The sequence below is a fragment of the Bipolaris oryzae genome, assembly GCF_000523455.1.
Source record: "Bipolaris oryzae ATCC 44560 unplaced genomic scaffold scaffold_162, whole genome shotgun sequence".
NCBI classification, from domain to species: domain Eukaryota; kingdom Fungi; phylum Ascomycota; class Dothideomycetes; order Pleosporales; family Pleosporaceae; genus Bipolaris; species Bipolaris oryzae.
Window position 1 is genome coordinate 1 of NW_006911438.1, and position 27183 is coordinate 27183.

Here is a 27183-nt window from a genome sequence, read left to right on the forward strand (position 1 = left end):
GGGGGGGTGGTGTGATCACAGATACAGATATATATGCATATCAGAATCGAAAAAACAACAACAACAATACACACATTATAAACATCCTCTCCCCCACTCTTTCCCCCCCCTTCCGATCGTTGGAGCAGCGCTAGAAAGGGCCAAAACAAAGGCCATATGTACAAATTACTTTGGGTTTCCAACACTTTGAATTACTTCTACTCCTCTCTCTTCCTCAAACAGGTAAAAACTCTCTCCTTGCGCCTAAGAAAGGCGAAGAAGAGAGTGAAAACAGAAAAAAATGATAATAGGGTTTTCATCGCATGCATGGGTAGATATCATGCGATTGGGTATAGAACGGCAAAGGCGAAACGTAAAACCGACCAAGAGAGAGGGAGAGGTGGCCGCAAGCGCTGAGGTGGCGTGGTTTACGAGGACGGACGATGGCGATGGAGTGGCAGTTGAAGCGGCTCAGAGGGTGTGCAGCCACGTGGGAGGATGCTTTGCGTAGTAAAAGAGCGAATTAGACACTAGAACGCACAGGCGGTCCCTTCCATCTCTTGGCCAGAATCATCAGAGAAAAGAAACGCAGAAAAAAAATGAGGATGTGGCCGTGGCAGGGTGTGGCGAAGCTTGATGGACCTAAAGGTTCGAAGACACCAAAAGCAAGCAACAAAGAGGGAGGACCCTGGGCGGGGTGAGGAGTGCCGATGACCACGGGACCATGTATTGAATTGTGGAACAGAAACAGCGCGTGAACAGACATTATCGTGGCGGCATTACGGTTTGTGGACAAGGTCAATGAGCGTGCTAGAGCCTGGGGAGTGAACATCCGGCGTCCCTGCGAGTGGCGGCCGCTTCACAGAAGGTAGAGGTGCGGATACGACACGGCTCTCACCCTTGCAGCGGAGCGCGTAGGGCGGGGACTGCCACGGAGTAGACGAAGCTAGGAAAGATTAGCAGACCAGATATAGACGGCATCGTTAAGGGCTTGGAGGCCCTCGGTCACCTCGACTCCGGTGCCCTCCAATGATTGCGCTATCGCCCTCAATAGTCTTTCGCCAGTGCTGCGGCAGGCAGACGCAGACCAAGGGGAAGGCCTTGATCTCGCTGTCCTCCATTGGCATTCTTCCACTTGCGCTGCTAACGCCCGAGTCGCGTTGCTCGGCTTTTCGTGCCTCCCATTGCTCAGCTGTCTCGGATATCCTGACGCCAGTAGCCCAACCATCATCCCAGATACCAACAACCTTGAGCATGTCACCTCTTTCAAGCTCAAATTCGTCGCCAGCGCGAGGCTGGTAGGCCCAGAGGGTGGCAACAGTATCATTGGGGTGGATGTCGTCTTGAGAGTAGTAGTCTTTGAAGAATTGGAGCTGTTCGGACTGGGAGGTAAGACCATCGGGGCTAGACAAGCTGCGACTCTGATCAGAGCCAGAAAGGGGCGAGGAGTGCATGCCGAGAGCCGAGTGACTTGACAAAGAACCCTGGCGCTTTGGGAGTCCTGCAGCGAGAGCACCGCGTATTGATTCTGGAGAATCGTAAGCACCGAGTTGAGAGCCACCGTATGTAGTCAGACGACCGCCCCGATCGCTGTTGTTGACTGACGATGTGGCATCCTCCAAGGCCGACATGCGTTGGACACGAGCGCCTGGCAGAATGGTAGCCGAGTGATTGGCGTCACCACCAAAGGCCATGGGAGGCACGGGGTTGCCCTTGGAAGAGTGGTGTCGCGATGGCGAGGGAGTGTTGAAAACGCTACCGGCCTGGCTATACTTTTGTCTGCGCCTCTGCATGCAACAGAAGATGACAGCGGCAATTACTAGGGCGGCACCGATAAGAGATCCAATAACGATGCCAGCAATAGCACCTCCCGAGAGTCCCTGTTTCGAGTTTTGTCCGCCGGATGCTCCACCAGCCGTGGAGGTTGGTGAAGCAGACGAGGTGCTAGTTGGGAAGACAGGAGGCATGGAAATGGTGGTGGGAAGATCGACATTTTGGCAGCGGGCTTCGACATTGGCATTGACACAGCAGGTATCGGTCGAGTTGGCAGTGCTTCCGGCGCAAAACAGGCATAGTCCTTCAAGGTTGTTCTGGAAACCACATTCTGCGGGCTCGTTCTTTACGGCTTCAATGCAACTGGTGCTAAGAGCGTCTGCAGGGTTGGAGCAACGGGCAAAGTCTGAACGGATCTGGGGCACTGCGTTGTTGCCAGGGGTACCACAGAGCTCTGGACTTGATACGATCACCTGTTCGCTAATGGCAAAGTCGGCCTAAACATGGTCAGTATGGTGGTGCAGTTGGGCAGTTCAATCTACATACGCAAGCATCAGCACATAGCGGAGTCGCGGCTTGGTCACTGAGGCCACACGATTGCTTCGAAGACTGGACAATGGCATTGCACAAGACTGTTGTTGTAAAGCGAGCATAGAGATTGGTGGTGCTAGTGAGATTGACGCTTGAACAACCAAGAATGTCCTCGTATCTGGTAGGCAATGTTAGTCATGTCGCGCAGTAGAAGCCATTCATTGTAGGGCCAAACTGACTGTCGCTGGGCGTAACCGGTCGCTATGTAGTTTCTCAGGCCTTCGTCGAAAGACTGCGTGTTTGACACAAACTTGAGGAAGGGACTGGCTGACATTAGTATTGCTTCTGGTTGGACAGTGTGCACAATTGCTGGACGTACAAGTTGCCGGTCAGATTGGTGTTGATCGAGGCCGAGGCAAAGGCCGGGCAGGTAGTTGAGCCTGCGAGCGAGACGCAGCTTTGAGCCATTGTCGAGGGCAGCGAGGCGGCAAGGAGGGCGAGGAGGGCGGCAGCGGGGGCTTTTGTGCCTATGCGTGGTTGCTTTTGGCGGCGTGCAGCAGGCGGATGGCTCGCATCATGGCAGGGCAGGCATGGGTTCATGCTGAGAAGGAAGAACAGTGGGCGTGGGCGTGGAGACTGTCTGTGCCGTGGGAGTCAAGGCTGCAGAAGCGGGACCGGAGCAGAACAAAAGTATCGACGTGGAGACGCGCAGGTGACTAGGCCATGCGCGGCATGGAGGTTGGGGGCCGTGGATTGCTTGAGCGGGAGGTTTAGTGGATTGTTTGGCGACAGTACCTGGAGGAGCGGCGGCGGCGGTGAAGGCAAAGCAGAGCAGAGCAGAGCAGAGCAGAGGGATCGGGGGGGAGTGGGGGGAAACAGCGACGGCGCGATGTATATTGACAGTGGAGCGGCCTAGCAGAAGGGACAGGGCGGCCGGGCTCGCAACATGCAAAAAAGAGCGTAGTGGGTAGGGAAGCTGCGAGGGCCGCACACGTAGTCGTGGGAGAAGAAGGAAGGCACGACCACGACCACGACCGACTGGGGGAAGCTGCGACACGCGCGACCTGCGACGGATACGGCCTGGACTGAGCGCGCGTGCCCGGCGCTGATTGGCCCGCCCCTGGACCGGGAAATGAGGTTCCTGGCCTAAAATTATCCCGAATCTGCTTTTCTGTCTCATCCTCCATCTACCCATCTCCACAAATAGCCTGCCTTTTCTGAGGCGCCTATAAGAACGAAGTTACTTATATACTCACTGACACCTCTTCTTATAACTGCGCCTGTATGCCTCATTTCGCCCGCCCTGCTGTCCCAGGGTCCTGACCGACGATTCTTGCACGCGTCCCTGCAGACATGCACTGTTGTCCCTCGTGCGTTGTCCTGCAGTAATCTGCGTCTCCGCTCTACCCGACATGGCGCTAATGCTAACCAAGTACTGGTACTCGTGCTAGCTAACAGCCGTCAGCCGCCTTTTTGGTCGACGCAACCGCTACCCAAAACTGCCTGCCTCGTATCGCTCCCTCGCTGCCGGAGCATCTACTGTCGAGCCATTGCTGCTTGGCTTTAAAGCGCTCCCCGCACTCACTGCCTGCCACTACCACCCAGTGGAGCCTGTCCCTCGTCTAGGTACACCACCTGCCCTGGTACTTGGATACGGCATCTTATGCAACTGCCGAACCTTCATCTTCTCTATTCGCCCTCTCCCTTTGTTCCTTGTCATTACCCATGTCGCCCCCATCGCACACACAATGCCTTATCATAGCCATCCAGCCAACCAGCCCGGTCCTTGCAACAGTCAACAACCACACACTCACAAGGTTGCGCTAACCCCGTGACCCGTGCGCTTCTACCTCCCACTAGCCGACGGCCCGCTCCCATGCCACTGTTTGTTGCGGCGATCTTCTTTTTTTTTGCTCTCTGGTCCACAGTCTAAACTTACGTATCCCACGCTCAAGTACCGGTGTATCTACGTCATAAAAGTGTAACTGTACACGGTGCACTTGCCAGCAGCAACACGATCATCGCACAGCCATGTCACGGCCTTCCAATCATTGGCCAAAGCAACACCACAGATCAGTGTCACTTCTGTCGTACAAAGTGTCGCAGACCCCCATCTCCAAGACAAATCGTGAAGGTGCTAGTCTAGCTTCAAGAAGGATAAACACAGCCGCTCCCATCTTCCGCTTTTTCGAACCGCCAAGCCGAACCTACTCTGTCTGAAGTAGCCGATCGAATAGTATATCCTCCGGCCTTATCCATCCGCCAGAGATCTACATTCCCGAGCACCACAATCCCAGCAAAAGTCTAGACTAACCTACACAGCCCTCTGCTTTGTCATTGCTGAGCAACAAACCACATGCTCTCTCTTTCTCTCTTTGCGTCGTTCTGCGTATCTTCCGACATTGTCTGTTTGACCGCGCCAAGTTGAGATGCACCATCAATGCGACCTACAAATTTCCACCTCTAGAATCCAACCTTCGTCTCTCATTCACGGAAAAGAAGAAGAAAACGGTTCTCCTCAATCCTCTATCTCTGTCCTATCATGCTTTCCCCGCACACTACCGTCTCACTAGATCATCATGCTCTCTTACAGCCAAGTCTTGGCATACACTACTACCTTTAAGGCCCTCTTGTCCGCCTTTGTTAGAGTTGACGCCTATCCAATAGCCTGTTTTGGGTAAGAATCTCGATGCAGGGATGCCTCGGTAATGTTGTCTTTATTCTCCGGCGTAAGTAAAGTATGCCGGTGCATTGGTATCTCGATAGGTGGCTTCTTTTTTTTTGGGTTGCCAATATACAAACTGTGTTTGTGCCGCTTGGTAGATTCATGCCGTGTCGAAGGTTTCAGAGTAGACATCGTCTGCAGGGTGATTGATTTAGAAGGTGTATTTTTTTTTGAATATGGAATTCATATGGTTGTTTTGATTGCTGGAAACAAAAAACAATCATTCGATTTACGGTGATGATCAAGATTCCCAATCTGCAAAACCATTTACCCACTCATCCAACAAAAGAATCCTCTCCAAACACAATATACAAGTCTATTCATTTGGGTATCATTCCACACTCTATCCTCCTATCCCAATCTGTCACCTAGAAAAACTTCACACCCTCTCCCTCCCCCCCACTCCCAAACACCTGCGCCTTCCCCCTCTTAACACAAACCCCCAGACTCTTCTGCAACAACTCCATGTCCATACCCGCAAACTCCTCCTTCCCCACCGCATCCCCCTCCACAATCTCATAAAGCGTCAGCACTGTCCCCTTCTGCCCCGTCCTCTCCACCCACTCCTCAATCGCCGTCGCCCACTCCTCCGGCCTACGCCAGTACACCCACACTTTACCCCCTTCCCCTTCCTCTGCCTTCGCGCTCTTCTTCGCACTGCCCGTGCTTATGAATTCCGCGCGATTCCCACCTTCGGGAGACGCCATGTATGTGAGGATTGCTTTTGCGTCGCGGAGCGAGAGGCTGCGGCGGAGAGTGGCGTTTGTGAAGAGCGGGGTCGGCAGCGCGTCAATGAGGGAGAGGGTGAAGATGCGGTTGTGTCGGCAGTAGGATTGGATCAGTGTCGACCATGAGGCGAGTTGCGAACTGCGGGTGCTGGCGACGGGTTGGAGGGTGAAGAAGGGGGGGAAGGAGTAGTGGGGTGGGAAGGTAAAGGTTGTGGTTGAGGCTGTGGAGGTAGACGCGGGGTTGGGTACGGGCGGTGGGTAGGAGGATGTGGTTGCCATGGCTGCGGGATTTGAGGTGTGTTGGTGTAGGTGTGACTGCGGTTGCGGTTGCGGTTGTGGATGTTTGGTTGGGGGACGCGACGTAGCGGAGGTGCTGGTGGAGGTTTGCGGGGGCTTTGCGACGTCATTGGCTCACTTGGCTGCGGGGGACAGGGTAGCTCTTCTCTTGAGCTTCGACGTCTTTTGCACACACTCATGTTAAGTATTGAGTGTTTATGGAAAGCTTTGGGTTTTGTTCATTTGTGACATTCTTCAATTACAGCTAAAGGAATCCACAGATACGGGGTTGTCAAGCTGCTATTCTTATTCTTATTCTTCAACTTCTCGCCATCCCTCCATCCATTTTACCGTACATATCCATACTTATCCACGTCCTCAGAACGATGGACTAATCGTAGCCCAGAGCTAGGTAACCCAGTCCTCTCGTAGAGCTCCTCCAGCACTCCCTCTACGCAATCGTGTTCGACAAACCCAGTATGTAGATATCACACCCAAATGGTAGGAGGGGCGTCAGTCTGTTACCCAAATGTCTAGGTGTTTGTGGATGACATCAATGACCTGACCTATGGTCACGCCACCTCTATTCTCAGCATAGATCCTGCAGTGGTGCATATAGCTTTCAGTGAGGTCGCCGAAAGAGGGTGGAGTGGCGCCGTTGGAAAAGCCTTCAGTATTGTTCATGTATACTTCAAATCTGATTCCAAATCTGAGTCCAATTCTGATCTCCGAAAGAGGCGGAACACACACTAGCATGTCCTTCCATGACTCATTTTTGTCTTTGGCTGTCTTCTTGGATGCTTCAATCGCAGCCGTCAGGTCATTTCGTGTGTAATATTTGTGGTGCCGCTGCTGTCTATCATCGCCAACTTCAAACGAGGAGCCGAAAATGATGTCAAAGTATTTGTGCAGCTTCTCGACCATAGGATGGACTATAATAGCTGCTGAAACGTCGTTTATACGGAGCCAGAAGGGGGCATACACCGGAAAGATCACGGTCGGGGGTATGATCGTGTAACTTCCAAGTCCTTCTACACACTCTTTGACCCCAAGATTGAAACCCAGAAGCAAATCACGGTGGAGTTCATGGATTTTACTATTCTTCTTGTCGTTGCCACCACCCTGGGAATCCTGGGTCCTGTTACGGTTGACGAACAGCTTGTCACGAAGCTTCGGGTCGTTGCCTGGAAGGTATGCACGCCAGGTCTTGCAGACTTGCTGGCAACGTAGGACTAGATCCAAAGTCAGCATACATGCATGGCACTTCTCGACATTTGACCGAATAGTACAAGCAATAGCACTCCACACAAGCGACTTACGATCGAAGAAATCCAGCTCATGAAATACCATCTGCAGTACCTCTGGCGGCATGTACGGTGTAAACGACTCCATCTTCTTCTCGGTATCGCATTCGTTCACTTTGTCTGCTTGCATATTGTCCGAAACGTTTGCACGGATTGATTGAGGTGGTTTGTCGAAGAAGAGGGTAAAGAGGATAGAGCGCTCGAGGCAGACGAATATATAGTGACTATGTGCAGAAGAATCTTGTTTGCACAACTGATGTGAGAGTGAGAGTGAGAGTGAGCTGGAAACAAGTTTGTTAGCCTTACCAACACACCCTATGACCATCTCCCTCAACCGCAGTGACTAGCGCTTTCATATTCAAGCTCTAACGAATGAATATCAAAACATCGCTCACCATTGAAACTTTCACAGTGGTAACGAGTCATCTCTTATTGTTCAGCAGAATACTGTGATTGGAGAGGTTACTATGTCTATTCCTCAATCAGTCAAAAACCAGTACAATACCAAAAAAAATACTGCATCAATATCATTATTCGTTGACCCAAGTCTTGCACAAAAGCCGTCACCGTGTCCCAAAAGACACATCCAGGCAGCCATATGCCACAGTACCCTGATATCCGCCTCATCACCATGACCATACTTTTTGCACAGGCATCTCCTGCGCCATAACAAGCACATAACCAAGCCCAATCCTTGCGCCAAATAACACATGAATCTCTTATCCACGAAACCCAACCCAATGGTATTCCAAACAAAACCCACATACAACATGCCAACACCTTAATATCTCCCTACAACCCCCCATCTTACCGCCATCCCTTCCTCTTCTGCTGCTGTCCCGCCTTAAACCTAATCTGATCCTCTTTCTGCTGCTGAAACATCTTGACCTCCCCACTATACCTCTCGTACTCGCCCATCCAGTACTCGATCAACCCACTCACATCATCCACGAACCCTTCTGGTCCGCGATTCCACACCCACAAGCCCACGATCAGGATGCCGCCCCAGAAGGCGAGGCGGAATGCGAGATTGATCCAAAAGACGACGGCGCGGTACATCATGTCGAGGATCTTGAGCGAGATGAAGAAGATGAAGAGGAGGGCCACAATAGAGGCGACATCGGGTTGTGTGATGAGTTTGTTGAGGAGGGGCGAGAGGTGCGTGGAGAGGGTGCGAGAGAAGCCCAGGAAGGTGGTTATGATGTGGAGTGCGGGGTCGGCGAAGGAGGGAGGAAGGAGGCGGGGGAGAAGAGCGGCGTAGTCTGTTTGGTTGCTGTTAGATATGCATGTTCCTGTGGCGCAAGAGAGCGTGCGCGCGAGTATATGCGCTGATTAAAGTGGTGATTGTAAACTTACCTTGTACGAAATCCATATTAGGCTGTTTGCGCTTCTTTTTTTTTGCTCTCTTACAAGGTAAAGTGGCGAGTCGTGTGCGGGACGCGATGGGAGAGACGCGTTGTGTGTTTGTTGTTTTGCGGGGGATCGCAAAAGCGCAAGTGGAGTAAGTAAGTTGTGAAAGGGAAGTGTTGGAACACAGCGATCCTTTCTACCCTTCTGGAAAACAAACAAAGCTACCTGCTAGTTACGACCGCGGAAACGTCAGAAATCCAGGGGTTTCAATAGGGCTGCATGCAAAACAAAAACATCAAGTTTCAAAAACCGTCGAGAATATTCCCCTTTCGCATGTGTTTCGCGGCGGTGACAAACTGTCCACGTTGTTTCTCTTCCACGTCCGGCCTAGTCTCGAACCCTTTTTTCACGTGCATTGATCCCACTCCTCAACAAGCAACTTTGTTACCTCCGCCCTTTACTCAAAGAAGCCGCGACCCACGCAACACGCAAGTGATTGAGATACAGCTGCACGTCATATTGCTGCGCTTCAACGCAGCCGTTTTTTTGGCGTTGCGGAAAAACGTTATGCACAACGCGACAGATAAGGCCAAAACGGCAAGCAGCCTAATCACCCCACACCCCTGTCTGGCCAAAAGAAAAGTCGTGTACAGATAACCCTTGGCCAAAGGGTAAGTAGTACGGAAGAAGTCATGGAAAAAAGGAACATACGATAGGAGAAAAAAAAAGATGAGACCTGATCTACCCGAGACCCCCACTCGCACCAAGAGAAAATCCCATGTACCTCGACCACCGGCTTCAGTCATCCGTGTGTGTACATACACTACTATGCACACCAATTTATGTACATAACCTAGTCCTCCTCCGGAACATGTACATCCCGCATCCTCAATCCACACTCCACTTTCTACCCGCCCAAAAGAAAAAAAATTCCCCACCTCGTACCATCGTCATATTTTCCACATGCCAAATTCTGAGATTTTAATCTTAAATTCCAAGAAATAAAAGAAGAAATAAAACTGCCGATTCGCGGCTGCAAGTCGCGGGCCGAAGACCGGATCTACTTGTTTTCTTGTTAATGACATCCCCATTGTCTTGGCCCTTACCCATTCCCCAATTAAATTAGGCAAGGTAGGTTCTTTTAGCTTGCGGAGAAGGATGGAAAGAAAAGGGAGTGAAGAAGCGAATGAAAGGAAAAAAACATTCTAGATGTGGATGTTTGCAGAAGAAAAAAGTGGGGGGGGGAGCAAAGGGACGTGAATGGTTGGACGGGTTTGTTCAGGGAAGTTCCTGGTGCATGGGTTGCCGGAAGAAGGTAAGGAGGGACGATTGTGGCAAACTGGCGGTGTGTAGAAGGGACGGAAATTGTGGGTTGGAATCGGCACGCAACACGGGGTGGCGTCACTTTGGAGCCAAGGGGTATCTTTTTGAGACGGGTTGCTTGTTGTGGGTTCCTTGTTGACGCGGGTGGAGCCGAGATGCTCGTCCGTCTGGTGGGTATTCGAAGAGAAGGGGGTAGTGGGAGTAAGTAGTAGTATCACGCAATCGAATGATGAGAGTTGTGAGAGAAGGCCATGGTGGTAAATGTGTGTGTGTGTGTGTGTGTGAATTGTTATTCCTATCTGATGTTGAGAGAAATTAGTCTCTCGCTGTACAACCAGCTGTATACCTGATACTCAGATACATGTTTGCCTATCCTACAACGCTATCCTCCCTTCCACGCCAAGTGCGTGCTTCGGCAATGGCCGGCGAAACTATCCTCGAACAAAAGAAAAAGAGGCCCTAGGCCTATGTAGATGACGCAAAGGTCTGGTATCATAGTCACAAAGCGCCGCCAAACTCCAAAGGTAAAAAATCATATGTGGTCGTAAAATATCTATGCGAAGTGAATGTCGCGAAGGTAAATGGCATTGTGTCCGGTTTGGTGCCAGTCTCCAAGGTTGTGTAGCGGAACACAGTGCATGGTAACGCATACGGCTGTCGAACCAATGTACTACCCAGTTGGGGTTGTACTGGAACGACAACAGCTTATGCAGACGGCCGGTCGTAAAGGCCGGTCGTGACGAAAGATTGGTAGAGATGATTACAAGAAGTATTCGAGAGTTGAGAAGTGGAAATTATATCCAGTTTCCATTGCGTTTCTGCTCAGCCTCGAAGTTGAAGCGAAATGCAGAGGCTTCGGATACAGAAGGGTAATGTATCAGAGGCTGTGATCGACGGGAAGATACCGATCCACGGTTGAATTCTCCAGTGGGTGAACAAGGAGAGTATGGGGTTGGTGGTCGATCAGCGAGTGACGAAGCAACACTGGACTTTCTTCGTGCTCGCTCCGGTTTCTGTATTGAGCTTGTGGGTGATTTGATTGAGACAGCGTCTGTCAATGATGGTGTCCTTGGGGGAAAGTCATATGTGCTGAGCTCCTTCTCGAAGAAAGATGGGGTCCTGGGAGATACACGGTCTCGCAAGACAACTTTGTTTGATGGCCGAATGCCATACTCGTCCAGGCGTTGGTTGTATTGGCTGGGTCGTCGCCATGATTCGAATTCAGCGTCGTCCAGTGGTGTGACTGCTCGTAATGAGAAGCCTCGCATCCTCCTGCGGGATCTTGTCCACACAAAAAGAATGGCAAGGGTAAGGGCACACACGACGAGCGAGCCTGCGACTGCACCAATGATGATGTAGATTTTGGTTTCCTGCTCCATGATGGCGGTGTTGATGTGGAAGTGTAGACAGTCAGTAGGGGTGTCGTGAATGAGAAGCCTTGTTGAATATGTGAAGGAGTGACGTCTATCGGATGATGATCATGCTGGCTGCGGTTGACGCGGATGCAATTGTTGATGGGGGCGGTCGACGAAACGACAGCGGTAGACGAAAGAGTCCACTTCTGTTTGATATGAACCCGGAAGGGCGATAGGGATAAAGTAGTGCGGGACAGGTGGAGGGGTTAAGACGGGCGGAGACCAAGGTCATGCGTGTACCCTCGCTCCACAGCGCCGTGGCAAGATGGCACGCAACTAGCGGGACGAAACAAGGCAAGACAAAGAACGGTCTTGCTAAGCGGCACACCGAGAGAGAGGAGTATTGCGGGTTATAGCGAGCAGGCTGGCTTGGCTTGAGGCAACATGCAAGGTACAAGAGAGCGGCTAGTGGTGGGCAGCGAAGTTTGTCAGTAGGGCAGATGGCCTTGGAAATATCGGTGAGGTGTGCACTAAGAGGACATCCATGAGGGACTAATATCGACAAGCTTGGAATCTGGTCCCGCCGTCAGCGATGGCGCAAGTACCGGGATAGGCAATTGCACCGTCTCTACTGCAAGGGGCCTGCTGCTCCCGTCCAGTGGGTGTTGTGTCAGAGCCACGGAATGGGCGAGTGTGGCGTTGTTGGGGTCAGCAAGACCGTGGCCTTTTGACAACGCATGCCAGATATGCAACGAATCCAGGCACAGAAGACGCTTTCAGCCTCACTGAAGTGACACTCGTGGCTTTGATATCGGAGACGATAACCCGCCAGTTTGCGTAGATGCTTACCTGCGTGCATGCCTGCGTCCATGCGCGTATATGTACGAACATGACAGTAACATGCGTGTGAGCCGTTCACTCAGCTCCTATCCGCATTACCCACTTGCATGGTTTGGAGGGCGGGGCAGATAGTTGACTGGAGTGGTGGGAGGGTGTGTGGGTGCTGGTCGGACACTTCGCTTGCACGCAGGCACTGACAGAGACGTCGATCTACGCAGCTCTCACCAAACTCGAAGCAGCATCGCTCCCTCGCAGGCACTGGCCAATGCCGTGACGGACTTTAGGTGCGTCCCGCGATAGCTTCCTTGAAAGGGCCCCAGCGTCTCTTTGTCCTAAGCTGGGCTCGCCAGTGGGGCGGGGCGCATCCAGATTCTGAGGGCAGTCGTTCGCCCGCACACAAGTACCCGGGGCGCGCAGAAGGAGATGAGCTGGGCCAGGAAGAAAACAGGTTGAGGCGCAGTAGTCGCAGGTGCAGGCGCAAGACGACGACGACCTGGTCCTTATCGCCGGCGAGCTATAGCCTAAGAGCTGAGTGTTCCTGACCCGTCGCCCACACTCCCTGGCTGCTATGCTCGATATAGCCCAGGTGCGCCGACATGTTCCATGGCACGAACGGTCGCTTGGTCGTCAGCTTGCCAGGTCAGAGATTGCTTAATGATCCTGAAGCTTCGTCCGAGGCCCCCATTTCTTGCACCACCAATCCTACTCGGCATGCTTCACCGGACCTCAGATGAAACATGTCAAATCTGCCATTGCACCCTGGAACGACAAGCTCAACGTTGCGTTGCGTTGTGTTGCGCTGCATGGGCGATGCAGTGACATGGAACCGGGGCGACCTGGGGCTTGCACTACTGTGTACTACACTACTGCGTAACGCCATCGCCCAGTACTAGTTCAGAGGGTAGTGCATCATCTGGACTGCCCCAATGGACCTGTCCAAACCATTAGCTGCATCTGTCGAGAGCAAAAAACCTCCGATCCTGGCCATGGCCGGTCGCTTTGGGCGATGGTTTCATTTTCCAGCGCAGCTGGTGGCTGATCTAAGAGCTGTATGCACCGTTTGTAATCCGTCTTCAGGAGCTTCAGGCCACCTCCGCCGTAGAGTTCGGTATGGTCATGACCAAGCCGTGCATCTCAAACCTCTGGATTTAGACGCGTATTACAAAAGGATTCACAGCGCTGGAGAGAGACGGACCGATTCTAAACTCCGTCATCATGATCTTCACATTTGCACCACAGCCGAAATGAGACGTCCTATCACTGCAGACTAAGTATAGCCGAACGAGCATCGTCTGCAACTCAGGTACAGTTTGTCAAGTGGCAAACTGTGAGTGCACGTTAGTCTGTTCCCTCCCACAAGACACCCACCCACCCACACCCACACAAAATGCTCGGCAGTTGGGCAAGACTGCAGTGGAAGCCACGATTTTTCCAATACAGTGGAAGAACGGCCACGACAGGTTCGGGTCAGGGGTACCTGGACAAGGCCGGATTGGTACAGGCGCCTTTGCCGCTGATGCCGAGCCTGACCGAAATACCAGTTCACACAGTTGGAGATAGTACTCTAGTCTAGTCAGAGCTGGAACATGGCGCTGTCGTTCTGCCGGCTAAATGCCAATTTTGCACGTGGATCTGGATCGCCGCCAGGCAAGCGTGCGACGCCAGCGCCCCGGATTTCAGGCGTTAGCTCAGGGCGAGGAGATTTGTCGGGTGGACATGACAGGAAGGTTGTGAAAAGGCCATGGGACTGGAATCGAGCGTGTGTTTGTGTTTGTGTTTTGCGTGAGAGTGAGAGAGCCTGTGCTGTGGAGAAACACGGCGTCCATCATGGGATCATTGGTGGAACAAAAGCAGAAGGTGCCAAGCCCCTCGGCTTCGCAAAGAACCCTGCGTCAAACCATTTCCCGCGCTGGCCAATCACAGCCTCGCCGTCCCCATCGTTCTCTCCCCAAAGCTTAGCCCTACACACAGCACGACTCCAGGACCATCATCGTGACTCGACTTCTGACTATTGCAGTCACAGCCTTCTCGCCTTCTCGCCTTCTCTGCCCTATCCTTGCTTGGGCTCTGGCACCGACACACCACAGACGCTCCATCCGCCATGACGCATGGAGATGACAATCTACCCACCGTCCCTCAAACGAGATGAGGTTGTGCATCCCGTGACACCGATCCGACTCGTCTCATCACCTGCTGCACACGTCCATGTCCAGGACAATATACCCAACATGACCATCTCCCTGGAACCACCGTCGGAACACTGCGTTTCCGGGTCATCTTGCACATTATAATAACAGCACCCATGATAATACCGCTCCTCAAGCGACATTGCTTCAACGGCCGTACAGGCACCCTGGACTCGGATCCCTCGCGCTATGCAACAACCATATTACCGCCCATGTCCCTTTTCGATAGCGGCGAAAACTTTCCCACGCCCATGCTGCAACAAACGTCATGAGACGGCATTTTCGGCAATGGATACATGGAATGGGGAATGCCCGCTCTCGGGACAGGGCGCATGCTCGTTCAGTCGACTGGACCAACCCACATATCGTTCGCATATCATGAACGGTGGCGTCTGCTTACACGTGCTCCTTGTGACTCGTTTCCTAATACATCCATTCTCGCTGCAGACCCCGTAAACTTGTGCGCGACTTTGGCCCTGTGAGTCGTTGGAACTCGCTGCCGGCGGTTGGCGAGTCAAAAGAAAAGAAAAGTTTACCCATTTCCCATATCTCGCTTGGTGAAGACCATGACCGTGAGACTTGGTCCATAGACCCATATGTATTTACTCGTGACGCAGACATATATTGGAGGGGGTCTTGGAAGGCATCCCGCGCCGTGAGTCCTTTCGGAATGAGGGGTGGGGGCGCGGCATCGCTGCATGCGGTATATTGAGCGCTTTTTGCCTTGTGCATACGCGCTCGGTGATGTCTGCATAGGATAAATGTATCTAGGTGAATGGAGCACAGCTTCTACATGTTCGCGGAAGAAGAAGCCGTCTCAATAAAACTATATTTGGTCAGCTTTTTGGCATAGTTTGTACTTGTACCGCACCTACTTACGATCCTGCTTCACTCCCGACGATTAGCGTCGGACCGTATGCTATGTATCAAGGAGATCAGATCGTGGAGAGGGAGCGGGAGAGTCGATGATTTGAGAGCAATGGCTCCTATCTCTGCGCTACTGGAAGTGTTCCTGAATGATTGGCTACCGGCATGATACTGATGACTTTCACATGTGCATCCTTTGACGACTGTAGAAAACAACAGAGGCATTTGTTTCTGAACCCCGCAACCAAAGCGCTTGTCGAAACAAGCAACCAATACAGGATTGCGCATGCTCAGCCATACGCGACTTCCGACAGCAAGAATAGGCGTGCTTGCCTTCCCTTCGCGATCCAGCGTACCCATGTATCATGCCGCTCACATGTCTGCACATGTCCCGCACCCAGCACTCCTCCCTCATCCGACCTCGTATTCCGCTCTGAAGACCGACACGCGCAATCGTTCCTACAAGGAAACATAGCGGGAAACATTTGTCATTCCTCAGCCACACAGCCACCCGCACTGGCAACTTCCAGACATCGTTCGCTCGGGTGCAAGAGGGTATTTTAAACTTTCACGCTATGGCGCTGCACCAAGGCAGGTACCGAATAGCAGCCTTAGGCGCGACGACCCGTCGATTGATACTTATTTCCCACCCGCTTTCACAAGAGAACCGAGAGATCTGACGAGAGGGCACGGCCTGAATAAGTATCTGCTGTGCGGTAAGCTGCGGGAATTGCCGCGTTTACAAATTGTCTCCCATTAATCTAATCATTTTCCTCGTATGCCCTAGAATTCCATTCATATAGTAGCGTTCTTGCGGCGAAAGAGCCTCAACTCCGGCAACTAGCCATGTACTAAGTAGACAGGAGCGTTTTTGCCCTGGCTGTCGCAATCTCAAAAATAAAACATTTCCCTCAATCTCCATCATCAAACGTCCTCCCCACTCTCCTTCTCAGCCCCTCAAACCCAATAATTCGGTACCACAAACCGGAGTATTATCAGTCCGTGAACGACTCGGTTTCCGCTGAAACTCTGTTACCCGAAACCCTCCCCCTCTCCTGTCCGTATCGCAACTTTCCCATCCCCACAAACAAGGGGTCCTACTTACTTAGCATAACGTGGTATTTGTCGTTTTGCCCCTCCCCCAGCGCCGGAAAGAGGAGCACCTGGTGACCTGAGTCCGCCGCTTCCCCAAGCGCCCGCTTCCTGTTTCCCTTTTCCGTTCATGATCCTCATACACGTTTGTTCTGAACGCCCCACAGGACCATCAATCGACAAAGAATCCCCCGCCTAATAATAACTATATCGATTTTTATGCCTCTGCCTCTTTTCGTTCGTAGGTACCTGGATGGCAAGGGAAAAAAGCGACATGGAACAAGGTTCACAAATTACATCCTGGAACAAAGCAACAACACCCCAAGTCACATCTACAAAATGTGAATCTATACGCGACAAAACAAACAACTGGTATAGAAACTGTGCCGAACTGGCATCGCAAACGGAAGCAACTCGGTCTATATCGCAACATCCAAGTAAACCTCTTCACACATCCCCATCCAAGCAGCACACAAAGTCACACACAGCCTATACTACACACATCCATCCTCATTCCCCCCAAATGGCACAACTTCGGACCCTCTTCCTCCCCCTCCCACCTCACGTGTTCCCTTCCCCCAAACTCACGAAATCCCACTCTCGGCCCGTCTCCCGGGATGATCACGGCCCATCTTCCTGATTATACCCCTCCCCCGTCATTCCCTTTCTCAGATACCCAACTTACACCCTTTTGTCGTTTTGTCGTGTTATGGCGCCATTCTCCCCCTAAGCGCTCTTACCCCTACACTTTTCTTCTTCTCCTTACGTAGTATATACTTTACTATATTACCACGGTATACTATTTAGTCCGGTCGTCCGCTCGGTCGATTAGTCGGCCGGTTTAGTTGGTGGCCGCGACAGAGAATAGTGACAGTGGTGATGGTGGTATAATGCGTGGTACGCGTATACACCTAGCCACAACAACTCAAACAAAAAAACAAAAAAAGGATTGCTATACTATTACGTCTGTGGATGATAGGGGGGGTATGACGAAAAAATGATGTAGGTAATGTGACGGGGATCGTACGATGTTTTTGTTGTCGTTCCGCTATGCGGGATATTTACTACTTGCGCTTGCATGCTGCCTCACAGGGCTGGCTACAACGGCTAACCGAAGCGAAAGAGAGACATCACAGAGCAAAGAGAGGAAAAAAGTGGCGAATTTCAAACGGTTGCTAGATCAAAGTTTGTCGGCGAGTCCGGTGGGAGGGGCGAGCTGGAGGATGGATAACAGTAGTAGCGAGATAGGCGTGCAGCACACCCTCTTTGCCTTGGCGCGTTGAACTATCACGAGTCGTGGGTTTGGTGTGGCTTTCACTACGGTATGGGGGCCGCACTAAGTGGGGAGTTCCTCATCTTCGTCTGGTAGCCAGCGAGCTCAGCAGAAAATGTGGCGGGGTGACATTATCCTCGCTTGCGTTGGTCTTGGTGCTAGATACTAGTTTTGGGGAACTTGGGGAACTTGGGGACTTGTGGCTGTGGTGGCCGTCCTCCACGTGTGCATTAGTTGGGTGGATGCGGGCGTTGGGCGACGTCCAACGCCCACTTTGGGGATGCTGCATGGCACGCGGTGTGGCTGGCTGTCTTTTTATCATGGTTTGGTACGGTACTGACTAGCTTCTGTCAGAATGGAATGCAGGGATCGGGATCCGGGATCGGATGGACATCATCAGAAGATGTCATTGTGGTGGAATTGGTAGGGTACGAAGAAGTTTGCATGAGACATTGGATCTTCGATCCATCCATCTTACGTATAGTACATGACAGAGAAAACCAACAAATTCAACATGGCCGTCGTAGTTCTTCTATTCATCCTCAGACCAGACTCAATTTGACCTTCCTCTTGCCAGTGCTCTCTTCAAGCTCATCCGTAATCCTGACAGTGACCTTCTCAAACAACTCAACGCTCCTCTTGACATCGCCCTTGATACTGAGTACATAGTTTTCAGCATCAAAGTCGGCCTCTGGCTCTGGAGTTGCGATATCCCTCAAGCGGATAAGGCTCTCAATGCCAAAGCGCGGCACAAACACTACAAAGCCATTGGAAAAAATCTTCATGATAAACCCTTCCTCGTTAATGTCCTTACCCTTGAGTGCTTGGCCGACGTAGTACTCGATCGAGGCTCGTCCAGCCATTTGGGCATTGCGGTGGCGGACGTTGATGTTTTTACATACGGCCTCAAGTTTGGCTTTTGATTGCAGACTGGCGTCTAGTTGCTCGTACTCGATTGCTGCAGCAAGCTGGCGGTGCGCTTCGAGATCAGCATAGCGGCGAATAGGAGATGTAAAGTGCGTGTAAATCTCGCTGGCCAGACCATAATGTCGAAACTCTGGATATGCTTGTGTACCTGCGCAAAAGTACTCCGCGGACATCATGCAGCGTGTAGCCATGATTCTGACTAGAGTGTTGAAGAAGGGGTTGTTAGGATCAACACACTTGTCGAGCGAGTCGGCCAGAGCCTTGGAACTGTCCGTCTTGATCTCCATTCCCTTCTTCACCTTCAGCTGGTTGTCAAGCTCCTCAAAATTTGTCTTAGGCGGGGCCGCGTGGCGACGCAACAGAGCTGTTTGTGGGAAAGCCTCGTAATTCTTCGCGGCAACGCTAGTGTTGGCGAGCAACATGAACTCTTCTACGAGCGAATTGGTGTCGAGATGCTTCTTGGTTTGCACATCTGCTGGGTCTGACGTCTCGGATTCCGTTCGGACCTTGACCTCCGGTGAGGAAAGATTTAAGGCTCCTGCATCCATTCGCTTTTGCTTTAACTTCTTGGAGAGCATGAGCAATGTCCGCATGCCCTTTGTTAGGTCGTCGGTTTGTGACTGGTCGTCTATCCGGATCTGAGCCTGTTCATAGCTAAAAGCCTCCCTTGAGCGGATGACGGATTTTGTGAAATGAGAAGCAACAATATCAGCGTCCTCTGTCATTTCCCAAATCACAGAGAAGGCGTATCGCTCAACGTATGGCTTCAACGAGCATAGATCTGTTCCAAGAAGCATGGGAAGCATGTCTATGCGCTTGTCGACCAGATATACTGTCGTTCCACGCTGACTTGCTTCTTTGTCCATTGCATTGTTCGGCTTGACAAAGTGCGAAACATCGGCGATATGAACGCCAACCTGGTAGTTGCCGTTTGGCAGTTTGTGAGCGTGAAGAGCATCGTCGATATCAACACAACCGACAGGATCGATAGAACAAACTAAAAGGTCGCGAAGATCCTTGCGCCCTCTCCAGCCTGGGTCGTCCATGTTAGCGGGTACTTTCCAGTCGTGGCCTTCGGCAGGTAAACAATCTAAGACTGTCTTGGGGAACGGCTTGTATTGTACGTCCCACTCGAGCAGTAAAGCCTCAGTTTCTGCGCCCTTTGATTCAAGCTCACCAAGTGATCGGACGAAATGGCCGACCGGATACCGTGAATCTTTTTCCCATGAGTCAATGGTTGCCAGAACACGTTGACCAAGGAGCTCTCCAGCTTGCCGTGTTCGTATACGGATCTTGGGTATGCGCTTGTCCATGGGGACTAGGAAGACGGTTTGTTGCTGTCTACTTGATTTTGATGAAGAGCGGACCGAGTCGCGGTCAATATGACCCACGTATTGCCGCCAGTTACGCTTGATGATACCCACAACCCGTGCTGTCGGCTGTGGTCGTCCTTCTGCGCTCTGGCCATGGACCCGTTTTACCTCCTCTTGTAACGCTCGTCGCTCTCTCTCGGGGATAACGTTCTCCCCCTCTTCTGCCTCAGCATTGTCGTTCTTGTTCACTGTCTCCTCTTCGATGATTTTTGTAGACGGTGCTTTCCATTGATCTTGAGGCAGCACTTCGACGACGACGACATCACCAGAAACCGCACGATTGCTATTTTCGCGTCCTAGAATAAGAAGTGACTTATCGAAAGCGGGAACATGTACAGAGCCTTCGAGATAGTTGTATGGTGAAACGTTGAAGATGCCCTGGTGTAAAGTGCCGGCTTTTACACCCGTCATCATCTTTGAAACGGAGTAATGCTCCGAGTAAAAGACTTCTGCCTTTTTTGATCTGACTTCACGCTGTTCTTGCGCAGCACTAATCATGTCGAGAAGTTCATCAGAGTTTTCCAGGCCGGAAACAAAATCGGATACTAGACATAGAAGTTAGTGTTGCGCAGCCATGATTGCGCCGGAGACTCACATGTCAGGCCAGGCACATCCTCGCTCTTGGCTTTGCGCAGATTGTCCCTGTCATCAGTAATCATCACAACGGTGGGGATGCGAGTCTGCGTCTTGCTTCGTGCTTTGACAGCATCGGTGATGTGCTGATTGTACCATTGGACGGCTTTGCGCACTGCCCGGTCATTGCGGTCATTGATCGTCTCGCCGGGCTCTCGGACTACATTTGTCTCTTGCCTGAACTCGTTGAAGAATACGTAGAAGCGCTTGCCCTCATTCTTGGTCAGAGATATCAAACGGTGGTACAGCGGCAGCGAGCGGTTCTTAACCTCCTCGAGCACGGTTTGCAGCACAATGACATCATGGAAGGCGGTTTCGACTTCAAACAGGTCCATGCCGGTGAGGAAGGCATTTGTGTCTGGAACTAGATACTGGCCATTGGGAAAATGCTTTGATCCTGCTGGTGTGTCGGACAGGACGAAAGGAGATACTGAAACGGGTTAGTGTGGGACTGCACGTGAAAAGGTGCTGTGGTTAACAAACTCTTCTTGGAGTAGTCAGCGGGCGCAATTTCGAGACATGCTCTGCAGAGGGTCGATGAACAGGGAATGTCCTGCCGTAGATAGAGCTCTCTGACAATTTTTTGGACTTTGCCGCTTTTTGTAGATCGCACGTAGACCTTGCTGGAGAGATTTGATTGGCCGCGGTCGGTAGCCGTGGAGCGCTTGAGACTAAAGTACTCCATCTGTAACTGGGTACGGCCGGGGCGAGTGGCTGCGAGTGTGGGTGTAGTTGTTGTAGTGGTGGGCGTGGGAGTGAATAGTAGTCTGCGAAAGATTGATGCCAAGACCGGCAAGCGGTGGGCCCTTGCTCAAGCTAGCTGAGTGCACGCCAGATGACGGAGCTTGGTGGGCCCGCGTATGCAAGTCGTTAGGTGCAGAGCTACTACATTGATACAAGCTCCCCAACCCAACCTCCAAGCTTCCACATCGCCCACCACCCCTCCCGCCGCTGCATCCGCACGCCCACCATGTCTTCGCCGGACCCGCCCACCTACCTGACGTCGATCCAGAACAACATCCGCGCACGCCCCATCTCGTGGGAAGGCGCCGTGCGCGCAAAGACCATCACCGATGCCGACCTCAAGAAGATCAAGTCCATCGACAAGGTCCGCAAGGAGCAGCGCAAGCAGACCATCGAGGCCGATGTAGACGGATTTGTTACCTTGCTTGTTGGCGGCAATGGCTCCCAGAGCATCTTCGAGGCAGCCGCCAAGCGCCAGGACATCATCCACTACATGCTCGTCCTGCTGGGTGATATGATTGATGGTACGCATGCTGCCCTTATGCTGCTGCCTGCAACGTGAAGCTCATGGCGACAGATATTCCCGCCTTGACATCGGCCATGGCCCAGCATCCGGCCCCCTACAAGCCATTCCTCCCGCTTCTCAAAGCCTCGTCCAGCAACGAAGACCCTGTGCCGCTGCTTACTTCGTCGGTCCTGTCTGGTCTGCTGTCACACGCCGTCACACAGTCTTCCAAGGCCACTCCCCAGCTTGACGAGGCCCTCGCTCAACTCTTCTCCTACCTCTCGACACTGGCAAAAGCCTCCGACGCCGGCCTGCAGGACATTGCCGTGCGCCAATACTCTGCCGTGCTGCGCAGTAAGCGTTCTAGGCATATCTTCTGGGAGCATAGGAAAGAGACGTTGAACCCTCTGTTTGACATTTTGCGTGCCGCTGCGGGATCCGCAAAGGATACGGACTCGACCCTATACAGCGCCGGCGCCAGTATCCGCAGCACAGCTGATGGCGCCATCTCAGGTGGTGTTGGCCTCCAACTGCTTTACCACGTACTTCTCGTCATCTGGCAGCTCAGCTTCGAGGGCGAGCTGGTTGGAGAGGGTCTTCAAGAGTGCGCTATATCCCCGCCCCCACCATCCTCTGCCCCCGCTAACAGCCATAGTGAACACGACATTGTCATTCTTTACACACAGCTCCTCAAGGTCTCTCCCAAGGAGAAGACCACGCGCCTGCTCCTTTCTACGCTTGTCAACCTCTTAACCACGAACCGTCAGACTTTGCTTCCTACCGCCGTCCTTGCTCGCTTGCCTTCTCTCCTTACAAGCCTGAAGTCACGTCATTTGACAGACGAGGATGCCCTCGAAGACTTGCAGACTCTAAACGAGCTGCTTGACGAGTACACCAAAACTCAAACCACATTTGACGAATACGCAGCCGAGCTCCACTCGGGTCATCTTCGCTGGTCTCCGCCGCATCGCAACCCTACTTTCTGGCGAGATAATGCACGTCGCATATTGGAAGAAAACAAGGGCGAACTACCCAAGAAGCTTGCCGAGATTTTGTCAAAGAGCTGGGAAAACGACAAGCAGGTATTAGCAATTGGATGCAATGATGTTGCATACTTGGTCAAGGAGGTGCCAGAGAAGCGACAGCAGCTTGAGAAGTTGGGCTTGAAGGGCAGAGTTATGGAACTGATGCAAGAAACGGATGAGACCGTGCGATGGGAGAGTTTGAGAGCTGTTGGTGAGTGGCTTCGGTACAGCTTCGAGTCCAAGACGGAGTTGCCCGTCAGGTAACGGGGTTGAACTGTATCAGTGTTTGTTTCGCGAAGCAGTAAGAAGCGTGTTCAAGTGCTTGTCCGTGTACATCTTTGACGTCAGACGAAATATACAAAACAGTAATCTGGCTACCAGATGTTTATGCGTTATCCACCAGTATCTCTTCTATCGTACAGTACTACACGCTCCAGTATATTAGTACGCAGCATATCTCATCAACATTCTTTCAGGCCCTCATCCTGTGTCCCTCTTTTGGCTTCTCGTGATTATTGACTATGTAACTTGACTTGAGTGCGAATAGTCAGCTTGTCTTTTGAGCGTGTAGTGTCTAGAGGAAAGTAATTAGATTGTCCATCGATCAAGATATTGAAATGTATAATACATGCAGATGGAATGTATAGAAAACTAGTATCGTGTAAACATTTGTGTAAAGGCGATTTTGCATCAAATCTTCACAAGTTTTCAGAATATACAGTAATCAAGCAAGACTAATCTTCAACGAAGCTTTCTTATTTTTCTAACTTTCTAGTGTGAAAATTATTAGGTTTAAAATTGCGACGTTAGAAGCAAATGGCACATCCCGCTTGTTGGAGCAATCGATGGATATACTCTCACGTCCTAAATCTCTCTACTAAGAAGAAGAAGAGCTTTTAGTTATATGATAAATAAGTCATTAGTCACGTATTATTTCTAGGAGTGACTAGGTCTTTGAAATAGACAGTGTGATGGGCTTTGGGCATTGTGAAATACTCGACACACCCAACCCGATTCATGTAATATGAGTTTCCAAGCGCAAAAAAAGATTCAAAAACATACGACAGCGGGGATTCGCCAGTGGTCACCCACCTGACTACTAATCCGCCGGTAAACTGCTTAAGTACGAATGATCTGACGGGGATTCCTGCTGCCAGCTTCCGATGATCGTATGTGACGGAATTGGCAATTAGAGACAATACGTTAGGAGGTTAGTCTATAGAGTCTGATCAGAGAAGAGAGACCCTCATATGAGCTACGTGACTTCGCAACAAGATTAACACCTATGTTTGGATGTCTTCCCTTTGTGTATAGGTAGTAAACAATGACTTCACACCCTTCTTGATATCCCCTGCAAAGACTTAAAAGAGGGAGGTATGCAAGAGAGATTACATACGTAGAGGAAATGGTGTGGTGGGGCAAGCTCATGTGGGGCAAGCTCTCCCGCAGATGAGAACCAACATGCCGTCACTACTTCCACCAAAACCTCCATGTTCCGACTCTTTCGACCACTGTTCTTCACGAAGTCCTTCGTGCGACCATACTCGTCTGAAACAAATCGCTTCAGCACAGTGGAAGTCCTGGAATACCTGGATAACACAAACAAGCTCAGCATACCCAGATTCGACATCAATAAACCCGCAGTCTTTAGGTCTGCATTCTCTGATTTCCCAGCGGCAGAGAAATGGTTCAGTTCGAGCAACGATAATTCTGGTTACCCTCAGGAGCTTAATCTAGCATATCTAGGAAAACATGGCAACAAGATTGTGCCTCTAGAAATAACACGCTCAACCATCAACAGTGCGCAGAACGAGACGTTCGATCGCGTCGAAGCACCTTTTTCCCTTCTTCTAACGCACATTAGCGCGATGGAGGATCAGTGTGTACGCCTTTACCTCGCGCAGCATTCATTGGAAGACCTCCCAGCCGAACTGAACAAAGACCTGGCCACCCCATTGGCTTTCCTAACATGTTTGAAAGCTCGTGGCGACATTTATGCTTCAAGTCTTTGGATGGGTAGACCGCCGACTCGTACTCCGTTACACAGGGATCCGAATCCGAATCTTTTTGTGCAATTGGCGGGAAAGAAGAAGGTCAGGATGATGACACCTGGGGTTGGGAGAGGCGTGTTTGAGAGAGTGCGGCAGCAGATACGTGGGGCTTCTGGTGATGCGAACATGAGGGGCGCAGAGATGATGCAGGGGAGGGAGATGGAGGGTCTTGAGAACGCGGTATGGGGTGTGAATGAGAACGGAGTAAAAGGATGGGAAACGACTCTCACGGCCGGCGATGCGCTATACATTCCTTTGGGATGGTGGCATGCTGTTAGGGGTGTTGGAAAGGGTGCAAATGCGTCTGTAGGTATACCAGCTTATTTTACATGCCGTATACTAAGTGTGAATACTAGGTTAATTGGTGGTTCCGCTGAACAAAAGCCACTTCTCAGAAAACCCCAATATCCTGAGTTTTTATGCCGCAGCAGCGTTCAGTGGCTCTACGACTGCACTTCGACCCTTACAGTAGCCTCCATCCCATCAATCCACGTCCCAATCGACCTTGTGCCAGGCAAGATCTCCACTTCACGCATCACGCGTTCCATGCCCATCTCAGCCTCGCTATCCTCTGAGTCCCACTCGTCCTCCACAATTTCCGTAGCCGATTTGCGTACCGACATCCAATCACCGGTTTCCCAGACCAGTTTGCATGTGATAGGTTTGATGTTGAGGTGCCTGCCTACAACACCAAGGGTAGTGTATGTAGTGCTGCCCACTGGAATCTCAGTTTCAAAAATTGTAGCTGGGGAGGTTGCGAGATAGAATTTGATGCGGAGCAGCCGGGCAGCCAAGGAGTTTGGATTCACAGCATTTGCGGAACGCTGAACATCAGGCTCACCATACTCCTCGCACAACCATTCGTATCTCGGATGACTTTTCAAGATTTCCTCTCTTAGGTTCTCGGATGCAAACTGAAGCTCCTTTGCTATCATAGAAAGGTAATACGACTCTGCATTCAATCGCTCTTTTTCGGTGATCGGACTATGGTTTAGCGTCTTGAGCTGCCCAAGTCGCGCAAGGGTAAGCATGTACCCGTCATCGGCAGTCAGGGAACGGCCGTCTGGTGCCTGGAGTGATTGATACAGGGGGTTGTGCGAGACTCGCAGGCTCTGGAGACCAGGAAAGACGTGAACGAGCTGCTCGATGAAGCTCCATGTCGTTATCTCGTTGAATGAGAGATCAACTTCACGCACTGTTTTCGGGAACAGCGGCACCGATGCGCCGGCGCTGACTATCTCGGATACTTTGTTGGATTTCAAGATCAGCCGCTGGAGGTTTGGTAGCTTCGATAGGCATTCGACAGAGGAAAGGGATGTGATGTGATTGTCTTCTAGTGTAAGGCCGGTAATTGTCGGGTTGGGTGTATGTGGCGTAAGTGCTGTATAGAGGTTGCTCGAGGCGGAAAACGTGGTGAGGGATGGGAAGAGATGAGTAAGTTGTGCTATGTCAGCCCAAGGAAGAAGGGTGTCTTCTAGCTTCAAGGACGTTATACGTGTAAAAGCTTTCCGGCACCTTTCCTGCTCCGCGTCCGTAAGATTTACATCTCGGAAACGTGTGCCACTTTTCTCTTCTATTAGCATTTTGCACAGACTGTGGATGTAGTGATGAAAGAAAAGGAAAAACCTACTCGACCCTCAAACTCCTCAGTTCTGGCAATTGTTCGCATATTGCCGCTACTTCTCTCCAGTCCTCAAACAGATTCCTGCTCAAATCAAGTTCGATGGCTTTCGGACAAGCATCCTTTACGTCGCTCTTCTCGCCACCTTCCATCCACTTCGTGTCCCGTGCTTCTGGGCGATGCATACATAGCCCATCCAAAATGATAATCCTCAATTCCGACAACTGAGCGAGCTGCCGTCGAATCTTTTCGAACCCGATTTCCTCTGCTGGTTTTCCATTGAAAGTTACTGGCTTCCGATCCTGTTGTTTATGTGGCGCCTGAAGATTAAACACGACTTGGACATCCGGATCCTGGGGTCCTTCTTCCCCATATTCTTCCTCTTCAGACGCATACTTTGCTTTGAGCGCCTTTACAAAAGAGCGCGGTAGGTCCGGTTTGCGGGCTGGTCGGATAAAGGATCCAGAGGTCGGAGAAGGATTCAAACACGCAAAGTATTGAGTGCCTTGGTGCGAGCCCGAGTGCTTCCCCCGGGTAGGATCGTCCCATTCTACTCCAAGCCATGTACCGGTTGTTCCCTCTACAGGGCCATGATAACGAACCGTACAAAGGTGAGAAGCATACGAAAGGCGTTTACCGAGATAGATATCTGTTGTCATTGCTAACCCTGATGTCGACCAGCGAAGCAACGTTAGGAGTGTA

General features: G+C 51.4%; 9 protein-coding genes across 9 annotated transcripts, besides 1 other annotated feature; 2 read left to right on the top strand and 7 right to left on the bottom strand.

The window, feature by feature from the left end:
* Positions 1-962: 962 nt before the first annotated feature.
* Positions 963-2751, bottom strand: COCMIDRAFT_104865 (uncharacterized protein; the record flags this gene model as incomplete). The annotated part of the gene is made up of 4 exons (XM_007693364.1): positions 963-2249; positions 2299-2461; positions 2523-2606; positions 2663-2751. 4 exons carry the CDS (start codon positions 2749-2751, stop codon positions 963-965), a joined length of 1623 nt encoding a protein of 540 aa, XP_007691554.1.
* A 2625-nt stretch (positions 2752-5376) lies between these two features.
* COCMIDRAFT_104857 (uncharacterized protein) lies at positions 5377-6015 on the bottom strand (the record flags this gene model as incomplete). Its single annotated transcript, XM_007693365.1, has 1 exon — positions 5377-6015. The coding sequence occupies one exon, from the start codon at positions 6013-6015 to the stop codon at positions 5377-5379; it is 639 nt and encodes a 212-aa protein (XP_007691555.1).
* Positions 6016-6525: 510 nt separating this feature from the next.
* On the bottom strand, positions 6526-7446 carry COCMIDRAFT_29367 (uncharacterized protein; the record flags this gene model as incomplete). The annotated part of the gene is made up of 2 exons (XM_007693358.1): positions 6526-7244; positions 7332-7446. 2 exons carry the CDS (start codon positions 7444-7446, stop codon positions 6526-6528), a joined length of 834 nt encoding a protein of 277 aa, XP_007691548.1.
* Positions 7447-8123: 677 nt separating this feature from the next.
* COCMIDRAFT_39953 (uncharacterized protein) lies at positions 8124-8688 on the bottom strand (the record flags this gene model as incomplete). Its single annotated transcript, XM_007693361.1, has 2 exons — positions 8124-8578; positions 8673-8688. The coding sequence occupies 2 exons, from the start codon at positions 8686-8688 to the stop codon at positions 8124-8126; spliced, it is 471 nt and encodes a 156-aa protein (XP_007691551.1).
* A 2095-nt stretch (positions 8689-10783) lies between these two features.
* On the bottom strand, positions 10784-11368 carry COCMIDRAFT_104881 (uncharacterized protein; the record flags this gene model as incomplete). The annotated part of the gene is made up of 1 exon (XM_007693366.1): positions 10784-11368. One exon carries the CDS (start codon positions 11366-11368, stop codon positions 10784-10786), a length of 585 nt encoding a protein of 194 aa, XP_007691556.1.
* Positions 11369-18144: 6776 nt separating this feature from the next.
* COCMIDRAFT_8422 (uncharacterized protein) lies at positions 18145-21220 on the bottom strand (the record flags this gene model as incomplete). Its single annotated transcript, XM_007693353.1, has 3 exons — positions 18145-20447; positions 20498-20965; positions 21019-21220. 3 exons carry the CDS (start codon positions 21218-21220, stop codon positions 18145-18147), a joined length of 2973 nt encoding a protein of 990 aa, XP_007691543.1.
* Positions 21221-21505: 285 nt separating this feature from the next.
* On the top strand, positions 21506-23073 carry COCMIDRAFT_104848 (uncharacterized protein; the record flags this gene model as incomplete). The annotated part of the gene is made up of 3 exons (XM_007693367.1): positions 21506-21803; positions 21857-22388; positions 22440-23073. 3 exons carry the CDS (start codon positions 21506-21508, stop codon positions 23071-23073), a joined length of 1464 nt encoding a protein of 487 aa, XP_007691557.1.
* A 659-nt stretch (positions 23074-23732) lies between these two features.
* Positions 23733-23990: a sequence feature (Protein overlapping with rRNA (COCMIDRAFT_104883, EUC41921.1) was converted to a misc_feature.).
* A 309-nt stretch (positions 23991-24299) lies between these two features.
* On the top strand, positions 24300-25237 carry COCMIDRAFT_8424 (uncharacterized protein; the record flags this gene model as incomplete). Its single annotated transcript, XM_007693354.1, has 2 exons — positions 24300-25166; positions 25217-25237. The coding sequence occupies 2 exons, from the start codon at positions 24300-24302 to the stop codon at positions 25235-25237; spliced, it is 888 nt and encodes a 295-aa protein (XP_007691544.1).
* A 66-nt stretch (positions 25238-25303) lies between these two features.
* Positions 25304-27140, bottom strand: COCMIDRAFT_8425 (uncharacterized protein; the record flags this gene model as incomplete). The annotated part of the gene is made up of 2 exons (XM_007693355.1): positions 25304-26423; positions 26491-27140. The coding sequence occupies 2 exons, from the start codon at positions 27138-27140 to the stop codon at positions 25304-25306; spliced, it is 1770 nt and encodes a 589-aa protein (XP_007691545.1).
* Between the last annotated feature and the right edge of the window lie 43 nt (positions 27141-27183).